Source organism: Schistocerca piceifrons, chromosome 5 (genome assembly GCF_021461385.2).
Source record: "Schistocerca piceifrons isolate TAMUIC-IGC-003096 chromosome 5, iqSchPice1.1, whole genome shotgun sequence".
Lineage (NCBI taxonomy): Eukaryota > Metazoa > Arthropoda > Insecta > Orthoptera > Acrididae > Schistocerca > Schistocerca piceifrons.
The window spans coordinates 29,425,727-29,451,521 of NC_060142.1; the positions used below are offsets into that span (position 1 = coordinate 29,425,727).

At 40.4% G+C, this 25,795-nt stretch overlaps 1 protein-coding gene across 1 annotated transcript in view; it reads left to right on the forward strand.

The window, feature by feature from the left end:
* The window catches only part of LOC124798541 (retinol-binding protein pinta-like), a 128,073-nt gene that overhangs the window by 38,622 nt on the left and 63,656 nt on the right, over positions 1-25,795 (forward strand). The window contains exons 3-4 of the mRNA XM_047261991.1: positions 1,331-1,490; positions 13,416-13,665. Coding sequence (XP_047117947.1) covers positions 1,331-1,490; positions 13,416-13,665 — 410 coding nt within the window. The remainder of the gene's footprint in view (positions 1-1,330; positions 1,491-13,415; positions 13,666-25,795) is intronic.

The following is a 25,795-nucleotide window of genomic DNA, read 5'->3' on the forward strand; positions in this document are numbered from 1 at the left end:
AGGTTGCAACCCACTCCTGATTAGTCTGACCAGCCGTACGTTTTGTACAAAAGAAGGTATACCATTTCGCAACTACATTGACTGATTCTTTGAAATATGCATCTAATGCAGACAAAACATCGTCGTAGGACAGAGTTGCTACGTCACGTCGGGGAAATAATTTGACTATCACATGGTACATGTTCACCCCTATTGAGGACAACAAAAAAGGCTGCTGCTCGTTACCTTGATGGAATCAAAATTGGCGTGACCACCCGGTCCAGCTTTCCAGTGCAGCATCAAAAGGTCGAAAAGTTGGTGCAACAGCGTGTTGTGGCTGCATTAGCGGTGGAGCGGCGGCTGCCGCATCGTTTTGCATTGCCCGTTGACCCTGGACGAGCTGTCCAAGGGCATCCATTAAGGCCTGCGTCTGCTGATTCTGTAAGCGATAAAATTTGGACAGTACATCTGAAGATTGTGGCGAAGCCATTACACAAGTAAATCAGGGCAATGTCGAAAAGAGCGCGGTTGTGCCTCGTCGCCAATGTTTTGGTTGGCAGGAGAGCCAACACGTGTTACTAGAGGAGGCCGAAATGCACGCGTTTTAGCACACGCACGTTGGCGTGAGGTCTTAAACAGGACAAGGAAATTTGAATTTAGAAAAACGGACGTAGCTGGTGGAATACTTAACTTTAATCCGTTAATGAAGAACGTCAGTCTTGACCGTACATGTTTAATAATATCAATAGTATCTGATAATGGCGCCTTGCTAGGTCGTAGCAAATGACGTAGCTGAAGGCTAAGTCAAACTATCGTCTCGGCAAATGACAGCGTATTTTGTCAGTGAACCATCGCTAGCAGAGTCGGTTGTACAACTGAGCGAGTGTTAGGAAGTCTCTCTAGACCTGCCGTGTGGCGGCGCTCGGTCTGCAATCACTGATAGTGGCGACACGCGGGTCCGACGTATACTAACGGACCGCGGTCGATTTAAAGGCTACCACCTAGCAAGTGTGGTGTCTGGCGGTGACACCACAGAAGACACTTGCCAAGAGCTGGCCAGGTTAGTGAAGCATCCACTATGGCATCCAGGAACAATTAACTGTCGGTGGAGGGAGAAGTAGAAGGTCAGAATTAGTAGAGGCAGAGCAAGTCTAGAAAGGAAGCTGAATAAAGTAGTGAGATAGAAGTGAAAAAATTTGCACATGATATGAAATGATGGAGGACAGTATCGAATCAGAAGAAAGACGGAAAACATCATTAAAATCCTACCTTCAATATATAGCTATTAAAATACATTTTCTGTGATTGCTGAGAAATTCTGTGCAATAACCCACGTGTACATTTGTTATAGATGACGCACATATCGAGAGGATGTACATAAACTGCAAGTGCAGCATAGAGAGGGTTAAGAAAGGAGTGGATGCCTACTTCGCGCTGAGGACCAGGTATCCAGAGATGATGATGAATCGTGACCCTATGGGAGCCGACGTTGTGAGCACCATGGAACACATGTAAGTACAGATGAAACCCATCCTACAGTTTTGTGTCCTCTTTTCAAATACTGATAATTCTTTTTTAGTCAAGTAACTGACAGTGTAAATCCACACATTATAAATTAAGATGGAAATGTGTAACGCAGTACTGCAGCTTATCATCATGTTCTTCTGGTACGTCGAAGAAACAGTAATACGTTTTTCTTACTGAAGAACTGACCAAAATCTAAATATGTGGCGACCCTCTCATGAAGATTAAATTCCGAACCCAATATGCCACGACTCTGTCGACTTACGACTCTCTGTTTTCCTTAAATGAAACTAATTTTCTGCAATTTTGGAAAGAACATTAGAAAAATTCTTCAAGAAAGTAACGTGTATGTATTTTGGTCAATTAGTTACAACATAACAGCTGCGCAAATTACTTGGAAATTTGGAGAAAAGGTCTGCTACACAGGGAAAAAAGTAAACAAAGTCGAAACACAGATACAATTACTATGGTTATTTTTATGACTGGCACGTCAAGTGCTCAAAATTTGACCTCGGTCACTGATACATTCAGTTCTTGACAGGCGAAACCGCACGCTGAATATCGTCTGTACTTATCATGTCAATGGCCCTCGTGATACGGTATTTCTTGTGTTGAGAATTTCTCAGTGTCTCCTTTGATACTTGAAATTGAGCCCTTAGTATTAAAGGGCGGAATCGATTGACTGAGTTACAGTTACCAGTACAATATTTACACATTTATTGATAACATGAATAAACAGAGTCATACAAAGATCTGACTTGATCAGATTAACTGGCTACAACCATTAAGATTCACAAACGGAACGTCTCCAAGGTTAAACATTAATAAAGCAATAAATTGTTAAAAAGTCCCGTATTAAATAAAGACTTTAAAATCACAATTGCTACCTCTTCAGGACAACCGGTTGCAACCACTGAAGTCATAAACAGAACACTTCCAAAGTGAAATTTTAACAACAGCAACAAAGACTCAGACTGAAAAAAATTTAAATTAAATTGCATCGTTATTAAAGCAGCATAATAAAATGATCCGACCCGAAGAAACTTCAGAGATACATTTAGTCTAAAAGATAAAATGTTTACCATAAATAGTATAACAGTTAAGAACATTAGCTTCCCTTTTGCAGGACCACAGATGTTTGTCGTTTGAAAACTGCCATAAACATTCACTTTCTCAAAGGCCCTCAGTCACATTCCCACATAAAAGGCGCAAGAAAATACCACAGAAACTAACCTGAAACATTACAGTAAGAAAAGAGAAAACACATATGTATTGTTCTGTTAATAGCACAAACGACATGTGGTGGACATGACCAGTATAAAGTATCATTGAAATGTCTAGCAAACCGACTGTTCAACTGATAACATCCAGTCGGTAGAAAACCTGTACCCCATACAGCACTCGTAATACACTGAGGGCAGCCACCTAACCTCAACAGTTATTAATACATTGTAGGGGTGCACTGTCTGTGGATGGTTGTTAGAAAATGTGGTTTTACTAAGTACCAGATTACGGTATGGAACCTGTTAATGTATAACGCTGCATGGCACAGCTAGATAAATACACGTCACAAACATGGTATAAATCCGTATGTAAGATACCCAAGGAACATCAACGCATTACAAATAGATATCCATAAGGCACTGGTTCCAGCGACTCAAGTCTGTTCATCTCACAGTCCCACAATAAATGTCATGTGTGCGAGCGACCCCACACACAAACCCGTCTCTTCACCTGCGGCCAGGCGTCTACCGATGGCCCACCAGAACCATCAACAGTGGTGGCGTTGCACACAGTCCTCTCTCTCTCCACTCAGCTCTCTGCAACAACAGCTGAACGCTCCCTCCGCCAGACAGTCATGCCACGCCAGCTAGCGGGAAATCACGGAAAGTGGTGCCAACATAAGAAAGCTAGGCAAAATAGTGTGACATTTGGCAAAGCTTGTAGAGCGGTTCCTTTAATTTTCGCCATAGATAAAGGTCCATAGGTGTTAAGAAGATGGAAATAAGCGAAAGGTGTATAACCAAAGGGTTTGTGGTTGAAGAACCACTTAATCCTATAAACTTATCGACATGCTTGCAAATGTTCAAAAATTACACTTATGAAACATATGGTAGCATTAATCAGCTTAATCACTGTCAATTTGGCTTTAGGAAAGGGAGAAGTATTCGTAAGGAATCCAAAAAGCTGTTCGAAACAATAGGTACATACAAAAAAATAACGTGATTTCACTGTTACATGAGACCTCTTAGGTATTCGACAATTTATTGCTATTTGTACAGATGCAAGGAGTACAGTAACCCCAATGTCTATACTATTATACGGACAGACTTGTCCAATGGTCAGCTGGCATGTAAAAAGTAATCAAAATATATTAGTGAGTGCCCACAGGGGTCGACACGAGATTTTATCAGCTTGTAATCGAACCTCTCTTGTGACAATTGGAAGAATCTGACCAAGTCGATTGGGTGGTGACATATGCCGACGATATCTTTGGATGAGGTGTCAGGGCACTTAAGAGCTGAACTTGGTGAATGGCAGATGGGGCGATTCACAGAAGCAGTAATGGTGTGTACGCAAAGAAACTGAACACAAACCTACAGAAAAATAGACACATACTCTTAAAAGATCAATTTTCATTATGTAGCAATACTCCAGTTATTTTACGAAAAGTCTTTATCTCCAGCTAAGCAGTAACACAGTACCTTAGAGTCCAATTGGATGGAATGCATAAATTAATACAACATATTGATAGACTATCACACAAAGCAAGCAACAATACATATGGAACTACAAGCTACCGCTGCAAGCGTTGATGACCTACCATGAAGCCATTATCACCGCTGTCATAATTTTTGTAGCAAGTATCTTGATGCAGTCTTCTGTTTGTGCAGCTGGGCAAATCCTGCGCAGTACACAAAGGGGTGTCCTCTTCTAGCTTACAGGAGGCTTTGGCATCACACAAAAAGAGTTTTATTTGAGAGATTCTATACATATCCAGTGGACGTTACAACAGGATATCGTGTAGCGTCCTACTGACTACGTAAGTGGATTTGACAAAAGTCCAACAAACCATAAAAATCAAGCCACAAATAATATAAAGCAAGGTGAGTGGAAAGCAGAACAACAGGGGCAACAGTGAAACAGTGATGAGTCAATCTATTTATCTTGGTTATATGTCAGGAATGTTCTCAATTCACTTAATTTTCATTTACATTCTGAATGACACTCGTATTACACATATAAAAGTAGGATTAAAAAGTTCCACCGATCAACTGTCTCTGTTTTCACACAGATGATATTTTGTGAAAAACACTGTTTTTGTTAATGTTTTGTTTTGCCTCAGATAAGATGACATTTCGTATTCGTTAATGTGAACGAGCATAAATAACATAACTGAGTGCTCATCACAAGTCCAGTCCTAGTTTCATTCCTTAAGTAATTTGTATTAAACCGTACCTACTCAGCATGAGTAGAAAAAGCTTTTAAAGTTCAGATAATTATTAAAAACATAGTGAAATTTGTTGAATTGAATACTCATCATTCGTATGGTTAGAAAATGAACTTTTACTGAAAGAAAAGATCCTTTTTAATAAAATTATGGTGGCATACATCTCTTTAGCTCACTTGTGGGCTGACAGATGGCCAGGTGTGAGTGCAAAGAAACATAAAAACACATGACCCTTTCTCCCTATTTTCTAGCTTTTATCTTTTTAAGAGCATGCAAAAATATCTTTCGCTGTCGCTGTGTATTGTCACCAAAACCCAATTTCTTTCAGTTAAACACAAACACACTCATATGATCACAGAATCACGAAAATTTCTCTTGATCTCCAGTCCAGACAGATTGAGGACAGTGTACATAGAACCACCTTAAAAAAATTATCACAAACAAATACAACGAATTAACGGGATGGGAAGGAAATTTGTGGATGTGACGTGCTTGTACACACAAACAAATTTTTACAATATCAGAGAAATTCGATGATTTATTCAAAAGGAAGTGCTTCGCAAACTGAGCAAGTCATTACAGCATTGGTGCACCTCTGACCCTTAAGGGAGCAGTTATTCGGCTTGGCACCGAGGGAGGGATAACGTACCAAATTCTGTCAAATGGCGCGTTCGATCATCATAATCCCAAGCTAGTTCGAGGACTCTGCCAATAATGCTCCTAACATTCCCAGTTGGGTAGAGATGCAGTAGTCGCCCTGGCGAATATGGGGTTTGGCAAACATGAAAAAAAAAAAGCAGCAGAAATTCTCGCTGTATGTACAAGGGGATTTTCTTACTCAAATGTAAGCCCAAGGTGGCTTGCTACGAAGGCCAGCAAAACGGAGCATAGAATATCGTCGACGTATCGTCGTGCTGTAAAGGTCCCGTGGATAATAAACAAACTTGGCCTGCTACGAAATGCAATGACACCCCTGCCCTTCACTGCTGTAAGGTTGGTGACAGCCACTTCGGTACCCTACTGCTCTACAGGGCATCTACAGACACGTCCTCACTGGTCGTCGGGGTTCTGTCCGAAGCGGGACTTATCGCTGGCGACAATCCTAATCCAGTCAATGAGATTCCAGGCCACAGTGACCATCGAAGACCTGTCTGGACACACCTCGGACAGTAATAGGATACGAACCTTGCTGTCAAGCAGCTTACGGCCCAAGAAAAAGGAGTGATGGTCTGGGGTTCCAGTTTATAGCAGGACCACTTGGGTTGTCATCTGCGGAGCTCTGACAGCACTGTAGTACGTCGAAGATATTCTACGCCCTGTTTAGTTGACTTTCATGGCAGGGCATCCTGGGCTCAAATTTCTGCAAGATAAGGCCCACGTGCACATAGTGAGGGTCCCTACACATAACCTTCTAGCTTGTCAAATCCTGCCTCGACGAGCTAGGTTGTCGGATTTCACCCGAATTTCGAGCATTGTGAGCATGGCCCTCCAACCAGCTCGGGATTGTGACGATCTAACGCGCCAATTGGATAGAATTTGCTATAAAATACCTCAGGAGGAGATCCAACAACTCTCCCAACCAATTACAAGATCAATAACTTAACTGCTTACATAATGGCCAGACGTGGAGCAATATTTTACTAATTTGTTCAATTTGTCAAACACTCTCTCTTGAATAAATCATCCATATTATCTCAAGTTGTTATCATTTGTTTGTGTGGACACGTACAACACATCTACCCGGATTTCCGTCCCATTTGGATAATTCCTTCGTGATGTATTCTTTTCCGCATTTCTTTTCTTTTTTTTTTGGCTTGAAATGTATTTCTCTCCAAAAGTCATCCCGTCTCATTAAGCCCTGTGTTGAATTGTAAATATCGCTTTTTTACAGTTTTGAAAAGGTAATTTAGAAATCATGTACTCGCAAGTTTAATGCCTTTTTGACACATAAGCATGCAACAGAAAGTATTATCAACAAGCATTCAAGAAAGCCATCGTTGACGTCATTTTAATGTCATCATACAACGACACAACACGTTGTACAAAACAATTCTTCCCACAAAACACAAAGGTTATTCTTCATTTCACTTAAATGACTTCCTATCGAAAATATAAGCCCAAAGTTTGTTTGGTAAATATTACAACTATGATCACACTTTATATTAAAGTTGTAATGTAACCTAGAAACATCTTTTCTAATAGTAATGGTCCCCCCATTTAGCTGAACACAGTACATTCAGCCACTTTTTAACTATGTGCAGCCATGCATTTAAAATGTCAGGTAGTTTTAGAAGTTCCTTATGAGGTATTAACAGCAAAGACATTATGCTCAGTACATCATACAAACTAATTTAGTAATTTTTCTCATTGTGTTGACCATCATTAAGCTGTCAAAAAAAATGAGATAGTGCCAGTGCATCAGACCCATTACCTAAACTTCATTAAAATTATTAGTGTAACAACAGACCATTATTCTACACCAACATGTAGCATAAATACACCTTGGTGATTTCCCAGAGTTATGAACAGTATACTATCATAATACATCACAGAACAGAGCACAAATAAGTCTGTAATACATCATCACTCTATTATCACCACACAAACCTAAAAAAAACAGAATAGTTGTCAAAACCTCATGTTAATATAAACATCTCAAACTGTCCATAAGCTTCACATAATTCCATAAATACACCCAAAGTAGAAAAAAGCTCTAAATCTGCATACGTAATTCATTGTAACATATTATGTATTTTGAGCCATGAAATATAGTATTATACATTGCAAGTGAACTTTCAAACATATGACATATTATTTAGTTTACATAGTTTGTTTATTTTTTTTTTCTTTGACAAACACCATCTGTCACTAAGCCTTTCTCCCTCAATAACATCATGACAGTAATGAAACTGACATAGTTTGAAAAAATCTAGTATTTTCATTTCAGTAGATGTTTTATGTTGCTGACATCAGCCGACTACAAACACAATAAACAGTAAAATGATATCATCTTACTTCCCCTTATGTAAAAATCCGAATTCTTTTTCTAAATGCATGTAAACTTCCTGAAATTGCACTAATCAAATCTATTTATCTTCAAAAATGTAATAACACAACATGGCATACCATAGTTCAAGTAATCCAATAAAGAAATTATTTTCTCGCTTATACCTTTGGTTCACATAAATATCATACACTTCAGGTACAGTGAAAATGTAAAAAATATAAATATTATATGTAAGAGGTTTGCAACATAAACGATAATGTGTTACTTTTTGCTTTCCAGGCCCCAAATTGTTTGTCATTTCCGTTTAATTAACTGGTACCATGAGATAATAAGATAGCTGCATAACTACATTATTGTGTGGTACACTAGCAAAAACAAGATAGATTGACAGTAAGAGGTAATTGTACAAGGATAAAATGGCGGATAGAAGAAAACATACATGCACTACAGAAATTTTAAATGAATGAAGTAATACTGCAGGAGCATTGAAGCCCTGGACTTGTTACATACATTACAGGACAGGGTTTGTGATCCTCTTAGAATATTCCTGCTACAATACCTCAACATCATTCTCTTGGTCTCCATTTAATTCAGACACTATTCCTGTTTCAATGACAAGCCCCAGTTTACCACTGCTGTGTTCGGTGCAAACACAACACACAGCCAAGGAAAATATTTAAACTGTCTTTGAGCTGAGTCTTTGGGATTCTGTACCAAAGCATGTACTAGGAACAATGGTTTGACAGAGATCTATCCAGATTGTAGTTTTGCAACTTTTTTGACCCATCAGAAACTCCACAGAAATCTCCCACCGATAAAAATTTATTATTGAAATTATTGAGTAACATGAAAGTACAGTCTTTGGTTGTCATGCACACTTTTTCATTGCATAGTTATGCTATGTTTTCACATCTTCTCTTGAATACTGTTATCCTAAAACTTCTAGAAGTATAAACTGCCACTTTTCTACTTTGTGCAACAGGTAAATCAGTGTTTGGTGGGGCTGTGTTAACACATGATTCTAGCACAAGAGCACTACTGCTTTCTACAACTGACTGTTGTTCTTTAACAACACACTGAGTTTGTTATTAATTACATTTACTCTGCTATCCAGTAAGTTGATTACTTATTTCTTCACTGTTTGTCTTCATGGTAGATTCTAAGTATTCTAGTCCTGAAACCAAATTTTCACCACTGGATTTTATTTCAGATTCCGACAGGATACTGCTAGATTTCACTTGGTCACTATTAGATTTCATATCTGTTTGCCTATCTCCTTCTTTCCCTAAGATAATTCTTACTACACAACACCGATGAGGTTTTCTATCAACTTCTACATCTTTTTAATTGGGAAAAATATGCTGACTCACATCAATTACCCTCCACTCCCTGCTGCTTTATTTTCTGTGTCTCAATCATTTTAACTATAGTTTAACGTTTTGCCCATCCCCTGTCTTCCTCTGAGGTTCCTTATTAAAACCGTGTGGTTGTTCCTTTACCTTCATTTACTCATGGTTTTTGTATAACTGTTTGTTGTTCTCAAAATATGTGTCTATCATAGTCTCTTGCAATTTTTCTTATTGACTTACTATTTGGGTTTTACTTTGTAATATTCTTATGAAATACAAAAATTATGTCAATGCTTGATCCTGAAAGTCTATAAATCCTGGTTTCAGCAGCCACCTGCAAAGATCCTCCCTTAATTGCCAACATTGCAAATATTCATTTTAAAATGCATTTATTTCCAGTGTAAGCCTCTTCATATGCAATGTTTGTAGATAAAGCTCAAGAGGGTAATCTTGACACAAATTGTTAATTATTTACTTAACTTACCAATATCGTCAGTGATAGTCTTAATACAACTCATTAGGTCCTAGGATGTTGAAATGACATGACACAAGTTAATGACATGTTTTCAGTTTATGATGTGTTATTTCCACTCAACTTTAATCAATACACAATCACAAACACTGTATGAAATCGAAAGGCAAATATAAACTCCGAATGCACATAAAATTTATGAAAAAATGCATTGCCTTTGTCATCTCAACGAGTTAAAAAATCTTCACATTATATTCACTATCTCTCCAAATGCACATAAAAGTTATGAATAAATGCATTGCCTTTCTCACCTCAACGAGTTAAAAGATCTTCACATTATATTCATTATCTCTGAAGTGTAATGAGGCTAATGCAATCTGCACCAAGCAAGAATAGTATATACCTCGCCAATAGTTCTGGAAGTTTCCAGAAAGTTCTACAGGTAAATTACTGTCCATGTAACTTTCCTTTTTCAGTTTTCTAATATTTTCAATTCAAAGCTTATGTTTGCCACATGTAAATTCTTTTAGAGATTAATAGGTAAAACAGTACTGTAAATTTAGACGAGATATTGGCAAAGTTAAACTGATAACTTAGCACAGATTGATTTTCAACCAGTAACAGTATAAATACATACAACTGTCTTTAATGACTTAAGATGACTTTCCAAAATAAGAATGAGTGAGAATATTCTCTTTCTCATGCTTTGACATGCATTTAATGGAAAACTGATTTTGTAGGTACCATACGATGGTACCATATGAATCTATGGATATATAAAGGGGAAAAATATTTGTGAGGCAAAGATTTGTCTGAGGGCTAGAAAACTTCATAAATATCCTCAATTGTTAACAAAGGACATGTCTACATTAACACTAACACCAGCTATCATGAACTTCCTCCCAGTCTCCTAAAATGCTATAGCGCAACTATTGCCAATGATGTTTGATGAGCCACCGAATTATATGAAACAACCACTTTAAAAGTAATTTCTGCTTCTTGTTTGATGAACTGATTCCGATGTTTCACTTCTCAAAACGGAAAACTTCAGATCTTCATACTGTATGACAGCGACTGGAGAAACAGAAGTCACAGGTGATAGTCATATTGCAACAAAAGTAGCAGTTCCCCCATTATGCTTGAAAGTACTCGGTTTTTCAGTCAAAATATAGTAAGGCCCTTGGCAGAAGCATCTGTGTTGGATGGTAAAGTGTGTTCCATGTTTTATAATCTAAAATAAGTCAGTACAACTTCAGTTCAATTCCTGGTCTCTCTGACTGGCCGTATATGTACTTCAAGAACACAACACTTCTATGGGGCGTTTCTGCTATCACATTTGTCTATGATGAACTCTCGCCGTCCATGACAATGTACTGGCTTCTGCCATTAAATAAATCTTCGAGACAGTTGCGTATATAAATATATACTAGGTACTCTAGAAATAATATAAACCGTCAATAACAGATTTTCAGTTTACAAGCCGAGTCACTTCGAATGAAACTCTCAAAGCCTCAATAGCTGTTTCCACCATCGTCATCTGGAGCTAAGATCACTGACTGCCGATGCTGGTACGGTGTTCTGTTTATATACTAGTACCTGGAGACACTGTACCACAATATAATTTGTCCTCGGAGATTATTGGGATGGCATGTTTCAGTAAAATCTTATCGGTTTATGAGCCGCATCAATGCATGCGCAGAACACTGTGAGGGTCCTGGCAGTCAGTGATCTTAACTCCTGATGACGATGTTAGAGGCAGCTATCGAAAGCTCCTGTGTTGTAATTGAAGTGACCTGATTTGTAAGACAAGAAGATTTTATAGAAGCATGCCACCACAAACATGCCTTATAAATCCATGCCGATTTATGAGTTTCTTTTGACGGTACTCAATGAATATGAGATTGGAATACTCCAAACTATGCAGCATTAGATCTATGTTAAGAATGTTGGTCCAAAAGTGCTTCTCTTTTGTCCACTTAATACAAGTGAAAACAGTACACCAACGACAAACTATTGGAGTTTGTTCAGGCATATTTTCTGATTGGTTCGGTGTAAAGGACCTGCAGTATTAGTAGAGAGTAACAATTTAATTGTGAGTTATTGGGTTTGTTATCACAGTCACCATTGTTTTTGTAAAAATATCTTCAAAGGAGTTAAAAAGCCTCTAACAAGCAATCAGTAAAACGTACAATATAAAGTACTGAGTAATGCAACAACACTCACATCACTGTGCTGCTCATTCATTGCATTCATTTAACTCATAAGCAGCACGATCTTCAACAGTAACCCTATCAAAATTGCTATCACTACAACCAACACTGCCAGCAGAAGAAACTCCGGACAGAGCCGACAAGAACTGGATGTAACGTAAGCTGGAGGGCGAAGAGTAGAAGTGGACATTATTATTGCCAGTATCAAAATACTGACAGTGAATGGAATGAGTTTCTGAGGCACATGCACTACAAGTACTGCTGCCATTTGTGCTGTTGTCTAGTTATTTTCTTTGCAATACAGGCACAAAGATCAGTGGGGGTAATAAATCAAACGAAATGCTGTTACTCTCTAACGAGCAACTTGAGATAGTGAATATCTTACATCTCAGTAATCAGAATGTATCTCTGGACAATCCCCAAAATTTGTTGTTGTCGTTCGGGAAACACTTTCACAGGCTGGGGCAATTAAAAGTGGTCTGGAGACCAGAGTTCCAGGTACAAAGGAATACAGCAGAGAAAAGGAAATACAGTACTAACCTGAGTATACCAGATGTTGAAAGAGACCACCATTCATCTGTGGGCACTTTTGGGTCCAGGTCAACAAGATGCTGAATGCGGATCGAAAATGGACTGCTGGAACGGCTGCAGTTTCATCCCTAATGTTCTGCTGCAATTATTGAAGACTATGAGGGTTGTTGCGATACACCATAGACTTGAAGGCTTTCCACACAATGACAGATCAGGTGGCCTGAGTGGATATTATGGGCCGTGACCAGACTGACCTTTGTTAACAACTGCGTCACACGTGAAGGCTGTGTAAACGTGCTCCAAGCTTGGACCAGCTGTACAGACAGTGGTTCCATCCTGTTGGAAGTAACTGTAGGTCTTTACCTCCTCCGTTAATGCTTCCACAAATTCACAATCAATTGTATCCACTGGTCTAGGCCACCAACTTGCTCCACCCTGATTAAGAAAATGCATTAACTGACGGAATGTTCCTCCCATCTTATCTGATTTCACATGGTTTCCTCAATTCCGTATGTTTTCCAAAATATACCATTTGATATTTGCGTCAGTGTCAAATTTATCTCACATTCTCAGCAACCTCAATTACAATAGTACGAAAATCGAGTAACCATATGCATTCACAAGGTTCAAACGCGCCGTGAGTTACAATAAGATATTAATATTTGTGATTTATTGTGATATTTATTGCAATTTTATGTGGTATTTCGCAAGAGTGTGCGTTAGATGATGTCGTCGTCGACTGTCCGATACACAAAGTGCTTAGGTGAAGTGTTTGTATAACTACGCCTAAACCCGCCTAACTGTGTTTTCTTTCAGATGCATGCAATAAGTTACGTACAGCTGGTATTCCTGTGGATAACCTCTCACTATTGTACCTCTAATGTGCCGACAGCGTGATACTGACAATGCCTCGCCTTACCAAAGAGCTCTACCGGGTGCACATCTTCGCCGACCCCGACCCGGACCCCATGTGGGTCTCCTGGACAAATTATGGAAAAACCGTCTCCATAAACCTCGACTGGATGCTACTGAATGACTACTCGCTCGGAGACATCGTCATCATTGACCAGAAGAAAGTGACTGCTGGACACATCCTCCGGTCTGATATCAATATGATACGGGCTATTGAATTTGGCTACAAGGTAGGTTCTTTCAAAACGTTGTTCTACGTATAATGCACACAAATCACAAATATTACCTTCTGTGGAACTTGTAGTACTTAAGTAGAATTTTTTCCATATAACGAGACTAGTAACACAAGCCTTTAGAATTCCGTATCAGTTGCTTAGATTTCCTCGTATCAGAATTGCAGCTGTAGGCATGCTGAAGACAGAGGCAGAAATTTCTCTCAGGTTTCCTTCTCCTGGAAGCACTTAAGTGTGAAATACAGAATAATCCTGTAGATGTAAATATAGATAACTTTGTATAAAACATTCTAGGTTTCCTTGCAGCAGCACACCTGAAAAAAAACTTGAGTTTTTGACGATTAAAGCAATTGGCTTACTTTACATTTGAAGAACCTGAAAGGTGCAAGTGTTTTGTGAGTTGGCTACATACGAAGACAGTAACATCACAATGACCTCGAATGCACGACATCTTCAAGTTGTGGGAAATTCAAAAAAGCAAGCTAATGGAAATGACCCAGTTGTCATAGTGGTACATTCGAAAACAATTCAGTCACAACAAAGTTCGAAAACATGAAATTACCTTACATGTGCCAGCAGCCATTATGACCCCATGCTCAAAAGTCTCTGAATGATCTGAAATTTGCGTTATGTTCAAAAATATGTAAGGATATTGACAATACTGCAGAATTTCCATGTAAAAATTGCTATATCTGCACCTAAATTTTACGTAAATTAGCGTCATATTCAAAACTATTCTTTTATTTGTCAGAAATACGCGAAGATATTGACTACACCAGTGTAACTCGGCATTTCTGATCTAATTCAAAGGTTAAGCAGCAATTGTGTAAGTCCATCGTTCGATCTCTTTACCATACGTGGTGTAAGGTATAAACGGCTCTCAGATCAATTATTTCTGCGTCTAAATTGTTCTACAAGACAATGTTTACTAATACTACATTATTTCACAGTCTAAAAATACATAATCTTCACCAGAATAGTGCAAAATGGTGTCATGTTCAAAAACAATTTGTCCAAACCACATTGTTTCCATAAAGAAAAATATGACTCAAGCACCGAAAGTTCCATACACATTTAATTATGTAAATAAATATTTCATCCATCCAAGAGTCGGATATCTCGAAGATTTTTGCCTGTTATCGATATCGATACAGACAAGATAAATGTCTGCCTATCCCTGAGAAAAGGGGTTTTAACGAAAGGACAGACTGAGTCGGGCATCGAATGACAAACAACAAATATTTTTTCGTGTAATATAATTACAAATTACAATAATTACAAATTTATTCCTTTTCCTGTACTGAAAATCCCTACTTCTTGCAAAATTAATGACTCTAGGTCAACAGGGAGTACCCTCTTTCTTACGACGAGTGCATTTGCGAGTATAAAAAGTGTAACATAAATGGTCGTATCTTTTGAGCGCATTGAGTCAGAAGCTTACATTTATTACACCGCCAAAGGACTATAGACCTTATTATGCGAAATACATTTCAACTTGACACGTCGACCTGTCCCTGAGAGAAAGGAAAAATGACCAAAAATTTTTTCTTATGTTATAATTATAAATTAACGATTTTCGGATTTGTCTTCCTTAACTGGCCTTGTAGAACCTTGCTTCTCTCCAACTTTCATTATTCTGCGCAAATTGAAATTACTTTCTAGGTTTTAATGTGTGAGTTTGTGAGCATCAAAATATATGACATAAATGGCCGTATCTTTTGATCACATTAACTTAGAATCCTCATTTCTTGACACCCTAAAGGGACCATGTCGTGATATGTGACGTAAATTTGAACTTGATACTTCTTCCCGTTCCTGCGGAAAGGAGTTTTAACAGACAGACAGACAGATGTGGCTAAAAGTAAGATCATAAGCAAGTAGCTGACACTCTACTTTTAGACCTAAATGAGGAAATGCATCAGACTAAACCTGACCAAATCTATAACCTTAAAAACATATGCTGGCTAAAATACTATGTATAGTAGACAAGCACACAAACAAATAGGCAGTCTCAATTGCTGCGATCTACTCGAAGAATGCAATTTATGTGATCCTAGCCTAAATGAAAGTATCAGTAAAAATAAACCTGACTAAACGTAATTGTAGTGGTTGGTGGCAGGGACGGGGAGAGAAGACAATAACATATAAACTATAATTGTCAAGTATCACTGTGTTATTTTGACATTTCAAATGTCCATCAGACATGCTAATATTGATTTTTATTACATTGGTTTTGGCACATTGAAGACTATGTACAAAAACAAACGTTTGAGGAAAGCAGTATCATCGATCGATTAGAACTTTATGATAAGCCTCTTTAAACCTGCATTTCATCTACACACAAGTGCTAATTTTAATTTATTAATGTTTTTGTTGTAATATAAACAAAGAACAAATCTCATGTAGTAATGGTAATTGTATGGCTTACTTGTTAGAGTTTAGCTGGAACAGGACTAATATTTTACATTTTTGCTGAAAAACATCGATCTATAGGGCTGTTTGTTACAATTCTGGAGTAACATGATGACGTATGAGAGAGTGTATACGTATATATGTATATCTACAGTGTTCAGTGTCTCAGAGCATAGGCTCCATTTCTTACCAAGGTGCGTAAGTCTCCAACTATCTATGCTGCAACTGAAGTTGAAGTCTTACTTAAAGAAATGAACTATGTTGACAGAAAAATTATAACCTTACTCTATGGGGCTGAATCCATCCTAAAGCTGCTGACTGAACCAAGACTGGGTAAAATGATTACATTGGGAAACATGTTTTCGGCGTTGATGCACTAGCAACCAGGTCTTCCAACAGCTCCATCTTCCCTGGTGACGTATTAACAAAAACATTTGCTAGAGGTAAGTATTCTGATCATATTGTCATGTTAAATACATTATAATCGTGAGAAGATGTATAGATAAATGGTGAACTAGCTGAAACTGCATTTTGCGAGCTTGAAACAGTGTCAGTACAAACATCAGACTAATAACAATGTTTAGACTAGTAATTCCAGTCAACAACTGCAACGTTAGTGACTATGCATATTCTGCAATGTTAACGAACAAATTTTTATTTATTAGAATTGTGATAAATTTAAGAAGTGGTACTAAGACTGAACTAAGCTAGTTGACTAACCTCTGAGTTGTATCAGTAGTACCAATAAACAAGCTGTCTCTGTTTAGAGGTGGAACTATTTAATTTAATTTGAGGGTCCATTGTGCTTGCAAAGTGAAGTGCAGATAACAAACTTTGGTCATCAACAGCTGTTGCTTAGCCTGTAAGTTATGCCAATAGCACAAATTTGCGAGCCATGTGTATTTCTTTCTTAATGTTACAGAACAATTACGTTATGACGCTAGCATTTCGTATACAGGATCTCCACCGTCCACCTCAGTTTTCTTCGACCACTGTCTTTGCCCATGTTTCACCTGTCTTTTTCCACCAGTTTCCTGTAGATATGTTTACTTCTTGCGTTCCCAGCGTTGTAATCGTATAATTGTGTATCACAATAATATTCAGCTTAAGTTTACAGTTTCTTTACAGCATAATACGTAAATATTTAATCGATGTGGCTGTGTCAAGCAACACACTACTTAAGCTTTATCCGAACGTTACATACTCTACTGGCCATTAAAATTGCTACACCAAGATGAAATGCAGATGATTAACGGGTAGTCATATATATTATTTTAGAACTGACATGTGATTACATTTTCCTGCAATTTGGGTGCATAGATCCTGAGAAATCAGTACCCCAGTACCCAGAACAACCACCTCTGGCCGTAATAAAGGCCTTCATACGCCGGGGCATTGAATCAAACAAAGCTTGGATAACGTTTACAGGTACAGCTGCCCATGTAGCTTCAACACGATACCACAGTTCATCAAGAGTAGTAACTGGTGTGTTGTGACGAGCCAGTTACTCGGCCATCATTGTCCAGACGTTTTCAATTGGTGAGACATCTGGAGAATGTGCTGGTCAGGGCAGCAGTCGAACGTTTTCTGTATCCAGAAAGGCCCGTACAGGACCTGCAACATTCGGTCGTGCATTATCCTACTGAAATGTAGGGTTTCGCAGGGATCGAATGAAGGGTAGAGCCACGGGTCGTAACACATCTGAAATGTAACGTCCACTGTTCAAAGTGCCATCAATGCGAACAAGAGGTGACCGACAAGTGTAACCAAAGGCACCCCACTCCATCACGCCGGGTGATACGCCAGTATGGCGATGACGAATACACGCTTTCAATGTACGTTCACCGCGATGTCGCCAAACACGGATGCAACCATCATGATGCTGTAAACATAACCTGGATTCATCCGAAAAAATGACGTTCTGCCATTCGTGCATCCAGGTTCGTCATTGAGTGCACCATCGCAGGTGCTCCTGTCTGTGATGCAGCTTCAAGGGTAACCACAGCCATGGTCTCCGAGCTAATAGTCCATGCTGCTGCAAACGTCGTCGAACTGTTCGTGCAGATGGTTGTTGTCTTCCAAACGCCCCCATTTGTTGACTAAAGGATCGAGACGTGGCTGCACGGTCCGTTACAGCCATGCGGATAAGATGCCTGTCATCTCGACTGCTAGTGTTACAAGGCCGTTGGGATCCAGCACGGCGTTCCGTATTACCCTCCTGAACCCACCAATTCCATATTCTGCTAACAGTCATTGCATCTCGAACAACGCGAGTAGCAATGTCGTGATACGATAAACCGCAATCGCGATAGGCTACAATCCTACCTTTATCAAAGTCGGAATCGTGATGGCACGCATTTCTCCTCCTTACACGAGGCATCACAACAACATTTCACCAGGCAACGCCATTCAACTGCTGTTTGTGTTTGAGAATCGGTTGGAAACTTTCCTCATGTCAGACGTTGTAGGTGTCGCCACCGGCGCCAAACTTATGTGAATTCTCTGAAAAGCTAATCATTTGCTTATCACAGCATCTTCTTCCTGTCGGTTAAATTTCTCGTCTGTGGCACGTCATCTTCGTGGTGTAGCAATTTTAATAGCCAGTAGTGTAATATTTTTCCTACGCAATTGGATTAACTTACATTTTTCTACATTTAGAGCAAGCTGCTACACGTAGCACCAACCAGAAATTCTACCTAACTCAGCTTGTATCATCCTACAGTTACTTACAGATGAAATTGTCCCGTACACCAGAGCATCACCTGCAAACAGCCGGAAATTGCTGTCTGTCAGGTCATTTATGTATGTAAAGAATAAGTACGGTCCCAGCAAACTTCCCTGGGGCACTCCTGACGATATCCTTGTCTCTGATAAACAGTCTCCGTCGAGGACAACTTACTGAGTTCTAGTGCTTAATAAGTTTTCAAGCCACTCATATATCTGGGAACCTGATTCACATGCTCGGACCTTCGTTAACAGTACACTATGTGATCAAAAGTATCCGAACACCCTCAATTACATACGTTTTTAATATTAGGTGCATTGTGTTGCCACCTACTAACTGGTACTGCGTATCAGCGACCTCTGTATTCATTAGACATCGTGAGAGAGCAAAATGGGGCGCTCCGCGGAACTCACGAACTTCGAACGTGGTCAGGTGGTTGGGTGTCACTTCTGTCATACGTCTGTATGCGAGATTTTACCACTCCTAAACATCCCTAGGTCCACTCTTTCCGATGTGATAGTTAAGTGGAAACATGAAGGGACACGTACAGCACAAAAGCGTACAAGTCGACGTCGTCTGTTGACTGACAGAGACCGCCGACAGTTGAATAGGGTCGTCACACGGAATTCCAAACTGTATCAGGAGCCACTGCAAGTATTGTGTCTGTTAGCCGGGAGGTGAGAGAACTTGGATTTCACGGTCGAGCGGCTGCTCATAAGCCGCACATCACGCCAGTAAATGCTAAACGACGCCTCGCTTGGTGTAAGGAGCGTAAACATTGGATGACTGAACAGTGGAAAAGCGTTGTGTGTAGTGGTGAATCACGGCACACAGTGTGGCGATTCGATGTCAGGCTGTGGGTGTGGCGAACGCCCGGTGAGCCGGCCGTTGTGGCCGAGCGGTTCTAGATGCTTCAGTCCGGAACCACGCGGCTGCTACGGTCGCAGGTTCGAATCCTGCCTCGGACGTGGATGTGCGTGATGTCCTTGGGTTAGGTAGGTTTAAATAGTTCTAAGTTCTAGGGGACTGATGACCTCAGATATTCAGTCCCATAGTGCTCTGAGCCATTTGAACCATTTGAACGCCCGGTGAACGTTATCTGCCAGCGTGTTTAGTGCCAATAGTCAAATTCAGAGGCGGTGGTGTTATGGTGTGGACGTGTTTTTCATGGAGGCGGCTTGCACTCCTTGTTGTTTTGTTTGGTACTCACAGCACAGGCCTACACTGATGTTTTAAGCACTTTCTTGCTTCCCACTGTTGAAGAGCAAATCGGGGATTTCAACTGCATCTTTCCACACGATCGAACATCTGTTCATAAAGCACGGTCTGTTGCTAAGTGGTTACACGACAATAACATTCCTCTAATGGATGGTGTGCACAGAATCCTGACCTGAATCCTGTAGAACACCCCTGGGATTGATTGGAACGCCGACTCCGTGCCAGGCCTTACCGCTACTCAGTGCACCACTACGTGAAGAATGAGCTGCCATTCCCCAAGAAATTTTCCAGCAGCACTCCGTGAAGAATGGGATGCCATTCCGCAAGAAATCTTCCAGCACCTGATTGAACGTATGCCTGCGAGAGTGGAAGTTGTCATCGAGGCTAAGGGTGTGCCAACACCGTATAGAATTCCTAGCATTAGCGATGGAGGGCGCCACGAACTTGTAAGTCATTTTCATCCAGGTGTCCGGATACTTTTGATCACATATAATGTGTAGTGAGGTTCCCGTGTTACTCGCTTTCCGAAAATCCGGGAATATGGCATCTATCTGTTACCCTCCATCCATTGTTTGCAGGCTATCTTCTGAGAAAAGGGCAAGCTGTGTTTTCCAGGAACGTTGCTTTCTAAATCTATGTTTCAATCGCAAATAGAGCGAGTGTAAAACGACTGTCTATATGCCACCGTACGAGCCTTGATTTGTTGCATATTATCTTGGTGGTCCTCACACGCAATATGTGTTGACGGCAGTAGAATCGTTCGGCAGTCAGCTTTGCTTACAGCAATAGCTTGCCTCTGTTTAGGAGACTCTTCTGTCTCAGGGAAATTTACTATATCTGAACTCAAAATATGTTCAAGAATTCGGCGGCAAACAGATGTTAAGGTTATAGGTCTGTAATTATGTGGATCCGTTCTTTTACCCTTTTTGTATACGGGAGACACTTTCACCGTTTTCCAGTTGCTTGGGACTTTGTAGTGAGAAAGAGATTCACTATTAATGAAAGATAAGTTAGGAGTCAGTGCTGCGGCATACTTCTTTCAAAATAAAATTAGGATTCGCTACGGATTCCGACTTCTTGGTTTACAACTCGTCCTGTTGCTTCTCTACCCCAGGGATGCCTATTATTACTCATTACGTCCTTCATATTGGATTCTGTACGACAGACGAACACCCATGTGTTTGTTGCGATCCCCCATCGTGAGTGACGTCCTAAACGTGAAATTTAAAACTTCAGCTTCCCTTTTGCTGTCTTCTGTTGTTACGAATTTCTACTAAAACATTCCTGTCGTCATGTGCGCGTTATTCTTTACACGCAGCGTGCAACAGTCTCTGCTTCCTCAGATTTATTTGAAGTTTGTTATCAAATCACGATAGGCCTCTCCCAACTTTAATCCACTTGTTGGGCACATATTTTCCAGAGCACGATTTACAATCCGTCTATACTATGTCAATATCGCCTCTAGGTCAGTCATATTGGAACTAGTTGATGTCCATTGTCTTAGTGGGATGCTAACAATCGCTTACCTACCCTTCCTAGCATAAATCTCTCATAGTGTTCTTAACGGATTTGTAAACTTTATAATCATCGTCATGAAGGTATCATCATAATCACTAGATCTACATCTACATAAATACTCCGCAAGCTACCGTATGGTGCGTCGTGGAGGGTACTCTTTACCACTAATAGTCATTTCCTTTACTGTTCCACTCGAAAATAGAGCAAGGGTAAAACGACTATCTATATGCCTCCGTATGAGCCCTAGTTTCTCGTATCTTATCTTCACGGTCCTTACGCGCTATGTATGTTGGCGGCAGTAGAATCGTTCGGCAGGCAGTTTCAAATGCCGGTTCTCTAAATTTTCCCAATATTATTTCTCAAGAACAACGTCACCTTCCCTCCAGGTATTCACATTTGAGTTCGTGAACAATCTACGTACCACTTACTATTAACTTACGTTTTTCCTTATTTAGAGCTAGCTGCTATTCATCACACCGACGGGAAATTTTGTCTAAGTCGTCTTGTATCTTCCTCATGTCACCCGACTTCGACATATTACTATACGGCATGACATCATCAGAAAAAAAACGCAGACTGCAGCCCACCCCGTCAGTCAAATCATTTATGTGTACAGAGAACAACAGGGGTCCTATCACACTTCCCTGGACCACTTCCGACGATGCCCTTGTCTCTGATGAACACTTTCCATTGAATACAAGATACTGGTTTCTATCAGTTAAGAACTCTGCGAGCCCCTAACATATGTGTGAACTTATTCCATACCCTCATACCTTTGTTAACAGCCTGCATTGCTTTTCGGAAATCTAGAAATATGGAATCGGGGAAACTGAGTTTCGTACAATAGATGCCTCGGAGAACCGTGCTGATTCATGGACATAAGCTTCGAAGTCTCAAGAATGGTTATTATATTCGAAGTAAGATAATGTTAAAGGGTTCTGCAAACAGAAGTTAGGGATATTTGTCTGTAATTTCATGAGTACATTCTTTTACCCTTTTTATATACTGGGGTCACCTGCGTTTTTTTTTTTTTTTTTTTTTTTTTTTTCAAGTCACTTGGGATTTTGTGTTGGACGAAAGATTCACGATAAATACAAGCTAGGTAAGGGGCCAATGCCATAGAATATTCTCTGTAAAACAGAACTGGGATTCCATCTGCACCTGGTGCTTTCAAATGTCTAAGTTGTTTCTCTACGCCAGGTATGCTTATCTCTATGTCGTCCATACGGGAGTCTGTACGATGGTCAAATGACGGCAAGTTTGTACGATCTTCCGGTGTGATCGATTTCTTGAACGTGAAATTTAAAACTTCGAATTTCGTTTTGCTGTCTTCAGCTGCCTGAGTGGAAGCCTTGGACCCGCTTAGTGACTTTCGGTAAGAGCATTCCTGCCTCTATACTGACACTTTCAATAAGGTCGGGCCTGTTTGTAGCTACAAGGCCTAAAATATTTCTATTACCTGTGGGCTGTAGAACTAGTCGCTCGAAGGTACTTCAGAAAACTGTCTCTCTGCACCATCTAGAGTGACTCCATGGACGTCGCAGGCTAGCCGTAGTAGATCAAAGTCACCTCCATCTAACACTGCGTGATCTGCATCTACCTGCATTACTAAGCGCAGGCTTCCTTCGAATGCCTCTACAACTGAAACGGCAGAACCTGGTGGCCAGTAAAAACGACCGATAATTACCGTTAGTTCAGCTACGGCTGCTACATGTTTCCAGATAACTTCACAATCAGACTCAATTACCCCCTCATAAGCACGTTTTTGTCAGCTGTAATCAACGCTCTCCCTGCTATTGTACGTAATCTGTCTGTTCGAGATACATTCATTGTCCGGTAAACATTTCGGAGCGTACTACAGCGGATTTCAGTCATCTGTCTGTTCTGAGAACAATTTGAACCTGACGACTTTCCTGGAGGGCAGACAATTTTGGAACTTTTTTATGGTTACTTCGACTATGCACTGTTAAAATTGTGACAGCCAAAACGTCTTTACTTCGTACGAGGCCTCACTTCCCTCTCTGCACATTGAGTGTCGAGCTTTCGTAGGAGCACTTCAATCTACTGCAGAGCCTAGGAGAAACGCCATGATCACAAGTAACCTGGTACCCATGTAGTTGATTCTTATGCTTAGAGTACCCCTGCCCTATCTAGCGGAGTCCTGCAGTCCCCCCTAATGCAGGTCTGGAAATCTACTGAAGAGACCATCACAAAACTGATGGAATCTTTGGTTGAGACCTTTCTCTTGGCTCCAGACCACACGATCACGGTCAATTCTGGGAACAATGAGCTCTGCTTGGGCCCTACAAGCGATTCCATCACTCTTGACCACTTGAACCAGCCACCCATGGGAACTGAGGACGGGGGGGGGGGGGGGGGGGGGATGCTCTCATAACCCAAGCGACAGGCATCCTCGGTGGCGACATGAGCCACAAACTGAAGATAACTACAAACTGCACCCCTCTTAGCTGCAGGCAGGGGCCCTTCCGCAACCCGGATCAGGTTCCCAGGCAGACATACCGAGCATACATTGGACTTCTTTCAGACGCGCTACGCTAATTGCCTAAGGGGCTCCATAACGCGCCAAACACTTGTGCCTTAGATAGGTAACAAAGCCCTTCTCCTGTTTCTCTGCTGGGAACCTGCTAAAGAGTGAAATGACTAGACCAGGCCCCCATCCACCACATTGCCTGTCCCTCCTAAAATTATTATTGTTCAGTACGGTTGTCTTTGGCTACTTTGTGAATTTTAGATTCCATATTTTGGAGAACTGCGTTTACATTAATAGCTGTATTATTATATTTAGTAGTTTACATTTAACGAGAGCCTTGGTACTGTGGTTTGCAATCGGTAATATTGCTGCTGTCTCCAAAAGCTTGTTTCTGTACATAATCTCCAGTAAGCCTACTCCAAGTGAAGTTAACAAAAAAAATGTGCGTGAAATCTTATGTGACATAACTGCCAAGGTCATCAGTCCCTAGGCTTACACACTTCTTAAACTAAGTTATCCTAAGGAAAAACACACGCACCCATGCCCGAGGGAGGACCTCCGCCGGGACCAGCCGCACAGTACATGACTGCAGCGCCTTAGACCGCTTTTCTCTTAAATCCCATTACGTTTTTTTTTTTTTCTTTAATTCTCATTTTGTTCGTTTTCTTTCGTTGTATCTGCTCTGGGCGGACGTCGAGAGACACCCATTTCAGTTCGTTGTTGATCCATTAACTCAGTTTCTTTTTTATTACAGAGGGCAGCTAGCCCTCTGACCGAACACGATGAGCTACCGTGCTGGCGCCACTCAGCTAATTCCGCGCGGCTGTAGTTAACATGTTTGATGGACAGTTTAAAATAAAAATTACATTGTGACACTTGACATGGACATTGTGTGTACTGTCGTACTCTTCGTCCTACCTAAAATGCTTTGTCCTCAAGTTTGTTTGGCACAGGATACGTGAACTGCTCTCCTCCAGTAAATGGCTGTACACCCAATTTAGACTGCCATTTGTTTGTGTGCTTGCTAACTTTGCTCACTACTTTAGCCAACCGGATTGTTTTGGCATCTCGCTGTGGTTAGGCCTAAGAACAGAATGTCAGCTACCTGATTGGGACGTTATTATTAGCCAAACTGTTTAGTAACAGTTCAGATGTGGAATTCGAATGGTAAGCACTTAATCTGAGGAATCGAATCAAAACAGCTTTGAACCATGTAAATTTCCAATTGTCATTTTATTTGAGCAACCAGTTTCAGCGCTACATTACGCAATCTTCAGGACCCTTGACCAACGTGTAGGAAGAAGCCCACCTCTGGTCCAGTCACTGACAGGTATCCGTAGATGCTCGACACATTGAACACTTCGATCATTATTTGCCGACCGAGGTCGATCAGATGGCGTGAAGATAGGGTAATGTGGAGCCGAAATTGGTTGCTAAAATAAGATAACAAATGTAAATATAGGCGGCAAAAGGTGTTTTGATTTGGGTCTTTTTTATTGAACAACCAAGGTCTCGCCACCATCTGAATAAAGATGGACTCACAGAGAGTTAATTTGAGACTCCATAGTTCTGTACTAGGCACCAGTTATGACATGTGTGTGTGTGTGTGTGTGTGTGTGTGTGTGTGTGTGTGTGTGTGTGTGTGTGTGTGTGTGTTTCTGATGGAGTCACTTTGTGTAGTTCAGTTGAAGCTTGCATATTTTTCGCCATTGAAATAGTGATCTGTAGGAATTACTCACGTTTTTAGAACAGTTTGGAAGTGT